Source organism: Grampus griseus (assembly GCF_964374135.1).
Source record: "Grampus griseus genome assembly, chromosome: 9".
Lineage (NCBI taxonomy): Eukaryota > Metazoa > Chordata > Mammalia > Artiodactyla > Delphinidae > Grampus > Grampus griseus.
Window position 1 is genome coordinate 14,957,275 of NC_139003.1, and position 15,852 is coordinate 14,973,126.

At 40.6% G+C, this 15,852-nt stretch overlaps 1 protein-coding gene across 1 annotated transcript in view; it reads left to right on the top strand.

Moving 5' to 3' along the window:
* The window catches only part of SVOPL (SVOP like), a gene marked incomplete at its 3' end in the record, with an annotated part of 74,369 nt that overhangs the window by 54,983 nt on the left and 3,534 nt on the right, over positions 1-15,852 (top strand). The window contains 2 exon segments of the mRNA XM_082661632.1: positions 4,975-5,003; positions 5,005-5,090. Coding sequence (XP_082517758.1) covers positions 4,975-5,003; positions 5,005-5,090 — 115 coding nt within the window.

Genomic DNA, 15,852 nt, shown 5'->3' on the forward strand with positions numbered 1-15,852 from the left:
TCCGCGGCATGTGGGATCTTCCCAGACCAGGGCTTGAACCTGTGTCCCGTGCATGGCAGGCGGATTCCTAACCACTGTGCCACCAGGGAAGCCCAGGAAAAGCATTCTTACGTAGAAAAAGCCTACTGAATAATTTTTGAGGTCAAACGGTGTGCATATTTTAAATTACAATGGATCTTTTAAGAAAATTTATATACTCCTTGATATATTAATATTAACACACTCTTAAACAAGCAACCCTGTTTCTTTCCGTCATCACTAAAAAGTCTTTTTTTAACCTTTTTTGATATGGTGGACAATAACTCATATCTCCTCTTAATTTGTACTTTGTTATTAGTAAGGCTGAGCATCTTTCATCTGTTTATTATCCATTTCTCTTTTTTTGGTAAACTGCTTATTTATGGGATTTGCTCTAATTTCTTCAGGCCATTGGCTATTTATTATTATACTACAGATATTTTTTCATTGTTCATGTTTGCCTTATGATGTTACTATCAAAGTTTTTGGCATGCAAAATATCAATTTTTTTGTAGTCTACTTACCAATTATTTTCACGTAAGGAGTTAGTGTTTTGGGTCATGCTTAGTGGCCTTCATTAATCCATATTTCTAAAAATGTTTCTTAAACACGGAAAGTGCAAAGGCTTTCAATGTTTCATCTAAAACATTAAATTCTTTGATTTAATCACAATTTACTTATGCTTGAGACCTGAGGTAAAGGTCTCAGCTTTAAAAAGCAACAACACAAACTGATTTAATGAGCCTGATTCAATAAAGCCAAGAGAGAGAACTGGCGAACCGGAGGTCTTCAAGCCTTTCCAGCACTTTCTTTGGCCAGGCAGAGGAAGAGGCTGCTGAGGTTACTAGGAAGCTGGAGAAACAGGAGAAGAAACACTTGAAGAAGGAAAAGGCTGGCTGCGATTGCCCTGGCGTCTTCAGAAAACAGCAGCAGGACCCTGGAGGAATGTGAGGGGACAAGTGAAAGAGCCGAAAAGAAGCAAAAGCAAAAGCCCCAGGAGGCTCCTCAGGAGAATGGAATGAAGACCCATCTGTCTCCTCCAAACCCCCCCAAAAGAAATCTTTTTCCAAGGAGGAGCTGGTTAGTAGTGATCTTGAGGAAACAGCTGGCAGTGGAAGTCTCACCAAAAGGAAGAAATCTTTCCCCAAAGAGGAACCAGTGAGTGACTCTGAAGAGTCAGGAAACAAGAAGGTCCCCAGGCAAAAGAGGAAATTCTCTTCCAAGGAGGAGCCACTTGGCAGTGTACCTGAAGAGGCTGCTGCCAGCAAGAGCAGCAGCTCCAAGAAAAAGAAAAAGCTCTGAAACCTCCCCCAGGAAAATCAGAATGGACATTTCCCTAGTGGGGCATAACTTGCAGACGTTATTTCCCAACCCGTCCCCTATCTCAATAAAAACCAAACCAAAACAGAACAAGCAAACAAAGCCACAAAACAGTGCTTAGCTGGTTGCTCCCAGGCCATTCATCATCCTTTTGTCCGGCTCCTCTCGGTTGATTTAACACACCCCTATTACAATAACCGAATTTCCATAAATTCTTGGATCTGTTTTGTGACTCATTGTTTTACTGATCCATTTTGGCACTGATATCATATTGCTGATGATTGGAACTTTGTTTAGTGCCTCTTAGCCGAATAACCTCCCCAGATTCCCTCACCGCACGTGTTTTCAGAAGTGTCTTGATTTTTATAGATATGTTAATGATTTCAAATTAACTTTAGAATCAGTTTTTCCCCCCAGATTGACTCAAAAATACTACTGGGATTTTGACTGAGAATCCATTAGAGTTACTACAGATTACTTTGAGAACCATTTTTTAAAACAATACTGCATTTTTCTAAGAACTAAACAAATTTATTCAATTTTTCATGTCCCTTAGTAGGGACATGAAAAATACCTTCATATATGTAATACATTTCTTAAGTTTATTCCTAAGTATTTTATTTTTGTTCCTATTTATCTGCGTCCAACAAGGTTAATATGCTGTATTTTCATTCCATTCAATGTTATTTTTTATTTTTCTTGAGACTTCTTTGACCTGTGGATTGTTTAGAAGTGTTTGGAGATTTTGCTGTCATCTTTATTTCTAGCTTTGATAGCATTTGAGTCAGAGAACACATTCTATAATTTCAGTTCTTTTAAATCCTTTGAGGTTAATGTTATGGCCCAGAACGAGGTCTATCTTGGTGAATGTTCCATGGGCAGAAAAGAATGTCTATTCTGCTGTTTGTTCGGTGGGTGTTCTATAAATGTCAATGAGATCCTCTTGGTTGATGGTGTCATAAAGTTCTATATCCAGCTGATTTTGTCTAGTAGTTTTCAATTGAGAGAGGGGTATTGAAGTCTCCAACTATATGTAGATTTGTTTCTCCTTTCAGTTTTTTCTGAAAGAATGTAATTTGAAGCTCTTTGGTGTATAAACCTTTAGGAGTGTTTTCTTGTTGGACTGAACCTTTTATCATTGTGTAATATCCCTCTTTGTCCCTGGTCTGGGCTGATTTTTAGAAGTAGAGATTTACAGACCTCTGTTTTTTGATACAGTGAATCTGGAGTGGGGCCTGAAAATATGCATTTTAACAAAATTCCCAGATGATTTTTAGTGTTTTTGGTTTATTTGGTTTTTTGGATCTATACCCAGGAATGGAAATGCTGGGTCATATGGTAGTTCTGTTTTTAGTTTTCTGATGAATCTCCATACTGTTTTCCACAGTGGCTGCATTCTCACCAACAGTGCACAAAGGTTCCCTTTTCTCCACATCTTCGCCAACATGTTATTTGTGTTCTTTTTGATTATAGTCATTCTGACAGGTGTGAGGTGATTTCTTGTTGTAGTTTTGATTTGCATTTCCCTGATTAACGATGTTGAGCACCTGCTAACATGCAGATGTGCCTGTTAGCCATCTGCATTTTCTCTTTGGCAGGATGATTTTTATAATTAGGTTTTACTCAGAGTTCTTGCTTACAAACAATAAAAATTGACTTTGGTTAACTTAGGCAGAAAGGAATTTTTTATTTTTTAATTAATTTTATTTTGGCCATACAGGATCTTAGTTCCCTCACCAGGGACTGAACCTGTGCCCCATGCAGTGGAAGTGCGGAGTCTTAACCACTGGACTGCCAGGGACATCCCAAAAAGGAATTTATTGAAAGAATATCCAGTAACACTGACTTGATTGCTAGAGTCCTGCTAGGAAGCAGAGCCCTAAACCCCTCTAGGGAAGCCAAAGAAATGAAGGAATTGCTCTCCCTGATCCTAGTGGGTAGAGCACAAAGTTTTATGACCTAAACTTAACCATCAGGCTCTCACACCACTTCAGACTTTGAATCTGGTGCAAAGAATATGAAGTAGAGCTAGTTTAGAATTCAGCCTGGTGGTGGTGAGAATTTTGGTGTCAAAACAGAAGTGGCAGTAATGGCAGAACCTAGACACATGCCTAACTGTGGCATCATTTGGTCATGGTTCAGACTGCCTGGTCTCCTTTGGTTTCCATCCCTTTTATCATCCTGGTTTCCCAAAACTCCTGTTTGGCGAAAATTGTAACATATTTTATTTTTGGAGATAAAATCAGAAAATAATAACTATCACTTGCTAGGTCAACTACGAAATAGTAAATGTGGTTAATACCATGGGTTGTTTGCCTGACAAGTGGAATGATTTACTGTTTTAGAAGGCAAATAGGCGGACCTCCCTGGTGGTCCAGTGGTTAAGACTCTGCGCATCCAATGCAGGGGGTGCGGGTTCGATCCCTGGTTGGGGAACTAAGAGCCCACATGCCGTGCAGCACAGACAAAAAAAACAAAAAAAAGGTCAAGTAGGCCTTATACACAGGATGGGCTCTCAAATTGTGTATCTTAGGGGAACCTTAGTGGTGGTGACAGCAGTAGGGATCTGTTATGTGTCAGGGATCTATCTGTGACTTTGGACAAGTAGTCACTTAGCCCTTCCTTACTCTAGGATTATCTGTAAAGTGAAGAGGTTGGACTAGACCAAAGACTAGTGTCTAGGTCTCCAAACTGCAATATTCTGTGACTCTAGAGAGCCTCGTTGTTCCTTAATCATTTCAGTTAACCATCCTTGTGAGATTAGTTGACAACTACTACCATGTGCTTGGCTTTTTGCTAACTTTGGGCAAAGTCCTAGGGATGTGTGAGATGGAGTGTCTAAACCAGTGGTCTCCAACCTCTTTGGCACCAGGGACTGGTTTTGTGAAGACAATTTTCCATGGATGGGGGTGTGGGTGGGGGAGATACCTCAGGCGGTAATGCGAGCGATGGGAGCGGCAGATGAAACTTTGCTCGCTTGCCCATCACTCATCTCCCACTGTGCGGCCTGGTTCCTAACAGGCTGCAGACCGGTACCGGTCTGTGGCCCGGGGGTTGGGGACCCCTGGTCTAAACTAACCAGTATCAGGATGAGAATGGTGTCCACTTTTTCTACGGTAAGTTTTGATTGGTTGTGACCCATGAAGCATCATGAACACAGACATGTTATCATTTCAGAGACCAGGAAATTACATCTATTCCCAAAAGACTTCCTCCTGGTTGATCCTGTCAGAACTGAAGAGGGGAAGTAGACTTTTAGCAGAGGGGGTACTGTAGGAAAGGAGAGGGTTACAAGTTAAGCTGAATTGGGTAGGAAAACAGGCAGCTCTCCCGTCTTCCCCAGGTACTGGGTTGCTCTGGAGAAGCCTGAGGGGTGAATGCAGGGAGAAGTCTGACTTGGCCAGTGCATGTTAATGTCACTCGCAGCTCATGGAAGAGTCGCACAAAATTGCCTATAGTAGCTTGGCCCAAATAAATAATAGACCTAGGATGTCAGGAATGCACAAGTTACAGAACGGCTGCAAAGCCCTTTGTTTACGTATTTGGTGAAGTGAATTCTTATTTTCCCTTTAGCATAAAAGTCAGTTTAAAAGTGACTGGGGCACAATCTATTGAGTCATTCCTTGTGCTTTGCAGGTTCTCATGCGTGCATCATTTCTGGGAGCCTTGTCTTTTCTCATCTGTCTGTGTTGTGTGTGCCATTTCTGCATTTACTCTCCCTATTGAGACCAAAGGACGGGCCCTACAGGTAAGTGATGCAGGCCTCTCTTAAGCATTCTCAACTAACACCTTTTGACTAAAGGAAATAAGCTTGGAGTATGGAAATTCTTTTAAGCAGATGATGATGCCCAAGTCTGTGCTAACACAATGGTACATCTGTTTAGCAGGTTCCAGTAGAAAAAATGGGTGTCCACTGTTCCTGCATGTAACTTTGAGCAGCAAACCGATTATTCATTTCAAACCTTTCCTTCCTGTAAAAGTTGACTAAGATGAATGATATTATTGACACCTCAGCTTTCTACCCTTCACTTTTCTGTTTGTAAGCATTGCTGCAGAGCTAAATGGGGCCAGAGGATCAGAAACAGCTATTTGCATTGCCCTTAGGATCACAGGGTCATTACTGTTGGTCCAGCTACCTTTCCCGCAATTTTGTCAGCTGCCTGTGGTAAGACAGGAGGCAAAAACTTCTGTGCTGCCCCAGTTGTCACCCAATACTAACAGACACAAAGTGCATAAAAAAGGATATTCCCAAAGTATAAGGTATGCTCCCGGGGGCAAAGTTGTATCAGAGATGGCCTCTCCTAGCCCCCTTAAGGTTGGCTCCATCTCAAAGTACAGCTGGTGGCTCTGTTGTTTCCCTGCCTTAAATGTAAAGCTTGTTGCTGGTATGCAAGGGTGTGTGTGTGCGCGCGTGCACACGCCCACAGGGAAAGGGGGAGAACAGCTGGGGTTAGCTGTACACGGGTGACCACTGAACAGCAGGGGGGTTAGAAGCACCAACCCTCCAGGCTGTCAAAAATGCCAGCATAACTTATAGGCAGCCTTTGGTATCCAGTTACTCGCATCTGTGGATTCAACCAACCACGGATCGTGGATTGTACAGTACTAGAGTATTTACAACTGGAAAAAAATCCATGTAAACGTGGACCCGCACAATTCAAACCCACGTTATTCAAGGGTTAACTGTGTCTGATCTGAGCTGCCACATCTAAATGGGACTGTGAAGTCATCGTGCTCCTTTGGCTGAACGTGGCTTGCCTTCTCTCCCATATCCTATTTATAGTGAACCATGGACACTTGTTAATGTCTGTGAGTAGTTGGAAAGTATTTTTGAGTAAAGGGGGCAGGGGGAGCAAAACTAAAAAAAACCCCGATTTACACCAGTCTTAATGTTTTTTGCTTGCCCTAGATCCAAAATGTGTTATTCCATTTTCCCCCTAACTTTTTTTTTTTTTTTTTTTTTGCGGTACGCGGGCCTCTCACTGCCGTGGCCTCTCCCGCTGCGGAGAACAGGCTCCGGACGTGCAGGCTCAGCGGCCATGGCTCACGGACCCAGCCGCTCCGTGGCACGCGGGATCCTCCCGGACCAGGGCACGACCCGCGTCCCCTGCATCGGCAGGCGGATTCTCAACCACTGCGCCACCAGGGAAGCCCTTCCCCCTAATTTTTAATCTTTCAGGTAATACTCATTTTAATCAGATTAGATAACCTGCTATGTAATTATAAATTTAGGGCTTTGTTTAGATTCCTTACTTGGAAAGGTGACCCATTCATTGAATACCTGAAGCCAGGGATTGAATTAGGTGATTCAAATGATTCCTTTTAATCTTAAAGGATTGTCACATGCTTCAAACAGATGAGGAAACTAAGGCAAAAGGAGAGTTGTGTAACTCGAATAAAGGAACACACTACATACTGTCGGACTGGAATTTAAATTAGACTGCAAAGTTAAGTGATGCTAAATCTTATGCTAATTTTCTGTGATGGTGGCTTTTTTAAAGTAGTAACAATACATATAAAATGAAACCTGGCTCTTCTCACGTGCTTTATGGATTTCCAATTCAAGCCCTATCCACTTACGATGACCATTCCCTCTTTTGTTGACTGGGACTTGGTTTTAGGAGTGTAGTGAAATTATTTTGCATGTATGTTTACAAGACATTAATCAGTCCCTACCACTTTCACATGCGGATACAATAAATACAGTTGTATGGGCATGTAGCCCTTGAGGGCTCTGCCACACAATGGCTATATGTCTTTGGGCAAATCTTAAAACGTGTCTGTGTGTATCTCAGTGTTGTGAGCACTTAACATATGAAACTATCTGGTGACTGATAAAATAAAACTCCTAGAAATATTTAAAACATGCCAAAAAATTTAACTTTCTACAGCACAGACAGCATCCCTAATAATTTGGATGAACCAACCTGGTCAATAGTTTAATAGTAGTAATTCCACTTTAGAATGACTCTAAAAAGCTCTTATTTTGATGAACCTGGTAAGTAATCAAAAAACTCTTGAAAGAAGTATTTATAATGTGACGTTTTTTCCTGAATGATGTCTGTATTGCACTAGAATAACTGAATTATAAAGGTACTATTTGCACTGTCAGGTACACAAAGGTAAATGTTAGACCCTTAATTCCTTATAAGCTTATTAAAGAACCTTCTATTACTAGTTTTTAGTGCCAGATAGTTGAATATGGAGAAGACGTTATAAAAAATTAAATGTATTATCTAATAAATTACTCATTTGCCAGCAACTTAAATGAATTAAATAAAGACCTGCAAAACTATGTCTACCAAAGGATAAAAATATATTTTTATCTTCACAAAGAGCTGTGGCACATTTAAAATACACCTGGCTTGGGCCTTCCTGGTGGAACAGTGGGAAGAATCTGCCTGCCAATGCAGGGGACACGGATTCAAGCCCTGGTCGGGGAAGATCCCACATGCTGTGGAGCAACTAAGCCCCTGCACCACAACTACTGAGCCTGCGCTCTAGAGCCTGTGAGCCACAACTACTGAAGCCTGTGCACCTACAGCCCGTGCTCCACAACGAGAAGTCACCGCAATGAGAAGCCCATGCACTGCAACGAAGAGTAGTCCCTGCTCGCCGCAGCTAGAGAAAGCCCGTGCACAGCAATGAAGACCCAACGCAGCCAAAAATAAATAAATAAAGTGTATAAAAAAATAAAAACACCTGGTTTAATTTCAGTACACTACTTGGTAGTTAAGAAATATTGATTATGTATTTTTGAAAACTAAGACACATGAGAATGCAGTAGGTTAGCTGTATATATTGTCTCAGGGAAGAGATCAATAGAGGACTTTTATAAAATATTCATTAAAGTTGGCAAAGTGTATCTAGGAGAGATGGGTAGGGGGAAGGTGGCTTTCTTCCTTGGCATCAAGTCTGTTCAGGTATATATGAATATGTAATAAGTATCAGACAAAACATATACTTGATATTCTCCCATGAAGTTTATAGCAAAAATTGGACTGAAATTTTGTATCTAAGACTTGAATTTGAGGTGGTATCATTAAGCGTTTCAAAACAAATAGAAGTCATTCAACCTGGAAGAAATGGACATATTCTTAGAAAAGCACAACCTTCCAAGACTGAACCAGGAAGAAATAGAAAATATAAACAGACCAATCACAAGCACTGAAATTGAAACTGATTAAAAATCTTCCAACAAACAAAAGCCCAGGACCAGATGGCTTCACAGGTGAATTCTATCAAACATTTCAAGAAGAGCTGACACTCATGCTTCTCAAACTCTTCGAAAAAATTGCAGAGGAAGAAACACTCCCAAACTCATTCTATGAGGCCACCATCACCCTGATACCAAAACCAGACAAAGGTGTCACAAAAAAAACTACAGGCCAATATCACTGATGAACATAGATGCAAAAATCCTCAACAAAATACTAGCAAACAGAATCCAACAGCACATTAAAAGGATCATACAACATAATCAAGTGGGGTTTATCCCAGGAACGCAAGGATTCTTCAATATATGCAAATCAATCAATGTGATACACCATATTAACAAATTGAAGGAGAAAAACCATATGATCATCTCAATAGACGCAGAAAAGGCTTTTGACAAAATTCAACACCCATTTATGATAAAAACCCTCCAGAAAGTAGGCATAGACGGAACTTAACATAATAAAGCCCATATATGACAAACTCAGAGCCATCATCGTTCTCAATGGTGAAAAACTGAAACCATTTCCACTAAGATCAGGAACAAGACAAGGTTGCCCACCCTCACCACTATTATTCAACATAGTTTTGGAAGTTTTAGCAATCAGAGAAGAAAAATAAATAAAAGGAATCCAAATCGGAAAAGAAGTAAAACTGTCACTGTTTGCAGATGACATGATACTATACACAGAGGATCCTAAAGATGCTACCAGAAAACTACTAGAGCTAATCAACGAATTTGGTAAAGTAGCAGGATACAAAATCAATGCACAGAAATCTCTTGCATTCCTACACACACAGATGATGAGATATCTGAAAGAGAAATTAAGGAGACCCTCCCATTTGCCATTGCAACAAAAAGAATAAAATACCTAGGAATAAACCTACCTAAGGAGACAAAAGACCTGTACGCAGAAAACTATAAGACCCTGATGAAAGAAATTAAAGATGATACAAACAGATGGAGAGAGATACCATGTTCTTGGATTGGAAGAATCAACATTGTGAAAATGACCATACTACCCAAAGCAATCTACAGATTCAGTGCAATCCCTATCAAACTACCAATGGCATTTTTCACAGAACTAGAACAAAAAATTGCACAATTTGTATGGAAGCACAAAAGACCCCAAATAGCCAAAGCAATCTTAAGAAAAATGGAGCTGGAGGAATCAGGCTCCCTGACTTCTGACTATACTACAAAGCTACAGTAATCACGACAGTACGGTACTGGCACAAAAAACACAAATATAGATCAATGGAACAGGATAGAAAACCCAGAGATAAACCCATGCACATATGGTTACCTTATCTTTGATAAAGCAAGCAAGAATATACAATGGAGAAAAGGCAGCCTCTTCAGTAAGTGGTGCTGGGAAAACTGGGCAGCTACATGTAAAAGAATGATATTAGAACACTTCCTAACACCATACACAAAAATAAACTCCAAATGGATTAAAGACCTAAATGTAAGGCCAGACACTATGAAACTCTTAGAGGAAAACATAGGCAGAACACTCTATGACATAAGTCACAGCAAGATCCTTTTTGAACCACCTCCTAGAGTAATGGTAATAAAAACAAAAATAAACAAATGGGACCTAATGAAACTTAAAAGCTTTTGCACAGCAAAGGAAACCATAAACAAGATGAAAAGACAACCCTCAGAATGGGAGAAAATATTTGCAAATGAAGCAACTGACAAAAGGATTAATCTCCAAGCTATACAAGCACCTCATGCAGTTCAATATCAAAAAAACAAAGAACCCAATCCAAAAATGGGCAGAAGATCTAAATAGACATTTCTCCAAAGAATATATACAGATTGCCAACAAACACATGAAAGGATGCTCAACATCACTGATCATTAGAGAAATGCAAATCAAAACTACAATGAGGTATCACCTCAGAATGGCCATTATCAAATCTACAAACAATAAATGCTGGAGAGGGTATGGAGAAAAGGGAACCCTCTTGCACTGTTGGTGGGAATGTAAATTGATACAGCCACTATGAAGAACAGTATGGAGGTGCCTTAAAAAAACTAAAAATAGAATTACCATATGATCCAGCAATCCCACTTCTGGGCATATACCCTGAGAAAACCGTAATTCAAAAAGAGTCATGTACCAAAATGTTCATTGCAGCACTATTTACAATAGCCAGGACATGGAAGCAACCTAAGTGTCCATCGACAGATGAATGGATAAAGAAGATGTGGCCTATATATACAATGGAATATTACTCAGCCATAAAAGGAAAGGAAATTGAGTTATTTGTAGTGAGGTGGATGGACCTAGAGTCTGTCATACAGTGTGAAGTAAGCCAAAAAGAGGAAAACAAATACCTTATGCTAATGCATATATATGGAACGTAAAAAAAAAAAGTTCTGAAGAACCTAGGGGCAGGACAGGAATAAAGACACAGACATAGAGACTGGACTTGAGGACACGGGGAGGGGGAAGGGTAAGCTGGGACAAAGTGAGAGAGTGGCACTGAGAATATATACACTACCAAATGTAAAATAGATAGCTAGTGGGAAGCAGCTGCATAGCACAGGGAGATCAGCTTGGTGCTTTGTGACCACCTAGAGGGGTGGGATAGGGAGGGTGACGCAAGAGAGAGGGGATATGGGATTATACGTATATATACGTATAGCTGATTCACTTTGTTACACAGCAGAAATTTACACAACACTGTAAAGCAATTATAATCCGATAAAGATGTTTAAAAAAACCCCAAAAAAACAGAAGTCATCAAATTCACAATTAAAATTAGAATACGTAAATTGTGACCTCCATACTTTATAATGAAATTGCTTATTCATAAAATAATATGCTTAAATTCATTGCAGTTTTGTATATAATAACCAAAGCAGCTGGGAATAAATTAATATTTTCCCAGAGAACGTCTGTGTTTCTACTGTATATTTCATTAATGTTATAGGGCGAATCTGATTCCCAAGATGGAATTAAAAAAACGTTAGAGTACATCAAACTTTTCTACCTCGTGTAATCATATGCCCTTTGCTGAGCAACCACTTGCATGCATGGTATCATACCTGTTCACACAGGTATGCTGTGGAAGAAAAATACCCAAGGTTTTACATTTAGATTTAGTCTTTTACTGCTGTTCAGGCTTATTGTAGAGACTTCTGAAATTGGGATCCCCAAAGACTTGACTCACCTACTTCTTCCCCTAACTCCTTCCACTCCCATTTTGCAGTGGAAAGAAAAAGAATTTGCTGCTACCATGATGAAGTGTCCCTGGACTAGCAAACTAAGTGTATGACAGGTTTATACCCTGCTTCAACAGCGGTGCAGATCATTCCTATTTGAACTACAGGCACAAATGGCTTAAAGTCAGGAAACCTTTTGTATAAAGGGCCAGAGTAAACACTACAGACTTTGAGCTACATATGGTCTCTGTCAACAGCCCCTGCCAGCCTTTAGAAATGTAAACATTATTAGCTTTTAGGCTGTATAAAAGCAGGCCATAGGTTGAATTTGTCTAACAGGCCATAGTTTTGTTGAAACAAGTTGTAGGCCCAAGACGGAGCCACTCCTGCCTGGGTGCGGCCTCAGCAAACCAAAATTTAAATAACCTTCATGTCCCTGTAAATGCTCCGCTTGACCAGAAACACAGTATATCCAGTTGGCCAAACACCAAGCCAACTTTGGGCTCTCTACTCACCTCTCTGTTCCTTATTCTTCATCCTCCCGCCTTCAGCCCCACTGTGCAGTTCTTTGAGCCCTTGCAAATGGCGAGTGCCTGCTTCATCAAGTGTCAGTTTGTTTGGACTCTGCCTAAATTGTCCTCTTTGATCATCTTTAACAGCCTCTGGTGATGAAGATGGAATCCAAAGCTGACTGCTTATGGCCTGTGGGACAAGATGCACAGGCGAACGACCCACTGAACCCTTCACATTCATTGTTTTCTCATCAAAACCGAGGGCAAGCCACGTTTGGATTTGAGCCTCTGATCCCCCGCACACAGCTCTGATCCAAACCAACTTTATGTGAGGAAAAGCAAAGTGTATTCACACACACACACACACACACACATACACACACATATATATATATTTCCCAGAAAAGTTCTAGGACAGCTATAATAGGAGCCTACAATGGGTGGCAGCAGTTAGGGGATGCATAAAGATAAGTCCACAGCATAAAGCACGGGGAGACTTAGAAGACTAAAACAAGAAATTAGTACTATTTGAACTAATGGCACAACAAAATCTAAGTAGCACAAGTCATACTATTAAAGTCATTAGGGTGACTGCCACTTTCATAAAGAAATCTTCTCGGGCTTCCCTGGTGGCGCAGTGGTTGAGAGTCCGCCTGCCGATGCAGGGGACACGGGTTTGTGCCCCGGTCCGCGAAGATCCCACATGCCGTGGAGCGGCTGGGCCCGTGAGCCATGGCCGCTGAGCCTGCACGTCCGGAACCCGTGCTCCACAACGGGAGAGGCCACAACAGTGAGAGGCCCGCGTACCGCAAAAAAAAAAAAAAAAGAAATCTTATCATTTAAGGATTAAATAGATCAATTGCTAATGCGAATCTTGAGCCAAAGCTGCAAAATTGGTGGGCATGGATCAAACACTTAAAAGATGTTAAAGCACTCGCCACCTAAATCTAAGGCTCCTGTGCTAAGTTGGTCATGCAACGGGTTACACTGACACTGCGCCACCTGACAACCTCAAGAAAAGTTCTGTGCAACAAGGTACACTTAAAATACCACAAAATCCCCAACCTAGTGTACACCTCTCTTAGGTATTAATTTGGTTCTCAAACATCCAATGCTTACCTAAGAATCGGGATCCTCGAGTTTCAAAGAATTGAGCACTCCACCTTCCGGCACACCTGCTTATTTTGTCTAATAATTGTGGTCCTGGAAGCTGTAGACATCTACAAAAATGGCAAGTCTCACTAAGACAACCTAGCATTACAATGGCTATCATGGGGAACATTCCAATTAGACATATTGTTTAAGAACCACACTTGAAAGTAAGTGTTTCCAAATCAACCAGAATGGGACACCTATTTTAATTGGTATGCATTAGATTCCAAAAGGCTTCAAAATTCCAAATCAACTTCATTGAAAGATTCAACGCAAAAGGCTAATTTTTCATTAAAGAACGAAACAAGACAATAAGACCAACGTGACTCCTAAAACTCCCCTCTATTTTCCTTTACCCAAGTACTCACTGTCTACTAATCCTCTTACCTGAATTGCCTTTCCATTCTGAAGAGACAAGACCAAAAACAAAAATTCAAGTTGGTTTTCAAATTGCAGCAGCTCCAAGGCCAGAAACCTAAGATAATAATACCCACCCCCTCCCCTGAACTTGAATACCCCCGTATCTATTCTCAAAGGAGGGCCCTCATGTGGGTCCCTCCCAGGGTTGATGGGACTCTGAAGGATTCTGATAAACTTCTATCAGTTATTCCCTGAAACAGCCAAGTGGAAACTAAAATTAAAACTCATGGAAAACCTTGTCAAATTCTGGCAGATACCAGAACTTACACTCTTCACTATAAAGTCCACTCTGCGGGGTCTGCAGAATGGGGTTCTGGGGAAACTGGCAGAAGCCACAGCCAGAAGTGAGAATTCCTACCAATGTCACCTCTTCCTGAACCCTGTAGTTGCTGGTCAAGAGAGAAATTTCACGTCCTTCCTTTTCCAAATTCAGACCCTTGGGAATTTGATTTTGGGAACTCATTGGTTATTGATCCTTTCTGTCCCAGGGATAGCTATTGCCTTCTTGTGTCCTGAGAGCTTGGCTTTCTGCCTGCTGGCACATGCAGGTTGTTGGTTCTTATGTATGGAGGCAGCTCAACCATCAGGCCCCAGAATATCGTTGGACAGAAATGTGGGTTGTGTCCCATTTGCAGCCTACCAACTGTTGCCAGCTCTCAGAGGAACTGTCCAAGTACTTCATTCTTTTGGCTATCTTTGGGAGTGGCTCTAGATCTTGGGAGTATATTTTGGTGGTGTTCAGTACTGCCAGGAATAGTTACTGTTTGTCCAGTTTGAAACTTGATAAGGTATTTGAAAGAATTTTTTTTTTTAAAGTAACTTTATGGTCAGAAGTTGGCTGAACTAGAAGCTGATATTCAGAGCCAGACAGAAACTTTTTAGGCTTTCTCCCCTCCCCCACCCCCAAGCTAAAAATAAAACTATGTACCCAGAGGGGAGAAAAAAATATTCCAGACAACTCTAAATCTAGAACATAGGAATCTTTTAATTTTTATCTTAGTTGAAGATCTTCTCCCTGATATAAAGAAGCAAACTGAAGATAAAGTAGATGGTCAAGAGGATGATCAAAAGGTGGTACTAGGCACATTCTAGGCCCAAGACAAAGCCACTCCTGCTGGGGGTGCCACCTAGGCAAACCAAAACTTAATAACTTTCATGTCCAATAAATGCTCTGCTTGACCAGAAACGCTGTATATCCAGTCAGCCAATCACCAAATAACAAGCAAACTCTGGTCTCTGTACTTACTTCCTTGTTCCTTATTCTTTACCTCATAAAAACTTCCTGCCTTCCATCCCGTTTTGCTGTTCTCTGAACCCCTGCAAATGGAGACTGCCCTCTTCATGAAATGTTAAATGAAGTTTGTTTGGATTACCTAAATTGTCATCTTTAATCATTTTAAATAGTTTGCAGACCTGTCTTAGTCTAGTTATTAGAAAGTCTTAGGCTAAAATATTTTTGATGCAAAGATGTCTAGGCTACACAGGTAGGGTTAGCTAAACAACCCATGACAAACTGTAATTCAAAACACCAAAGCTGACGTTAGCAGCAATTTATAATTAAAACCAAAGGATAGCAGTGATTGAAAACCACAGTCAACCACTGATAAAACTGATGCTTAAGCACCTTCCCAAGGATTTTAGGAACTTTCAATACCTGTGGAGGTATCCAGGCTTAAGATACTTTACAATGTTGTCTAGTACTGTCTAGTACCCAGGCTTCCTAGAAGACATTACATTAGTCTATAGCAAATTTTATCAACATAATTTAATTCAAACACTCAATTTCAGAAATCCTCTATAAACTCATATATATTGCTTACCTTAATAGTATCAGGCACTAGTAGAAATGGAAGTCAACAAATTTTAAGTCATTGACTTGTAAGAACTTTTTTGGATTGGTTTCACAGCCCACTAAAAGACAATACTGGTTGACATAAAACCCAGCAATCCCACTACTGGGCATATACCCTGAGAAAACCATAATTCAAAAACAGTCAGCACTATTTACAATAGCCAGGACATGGAAGCAACCTAAGC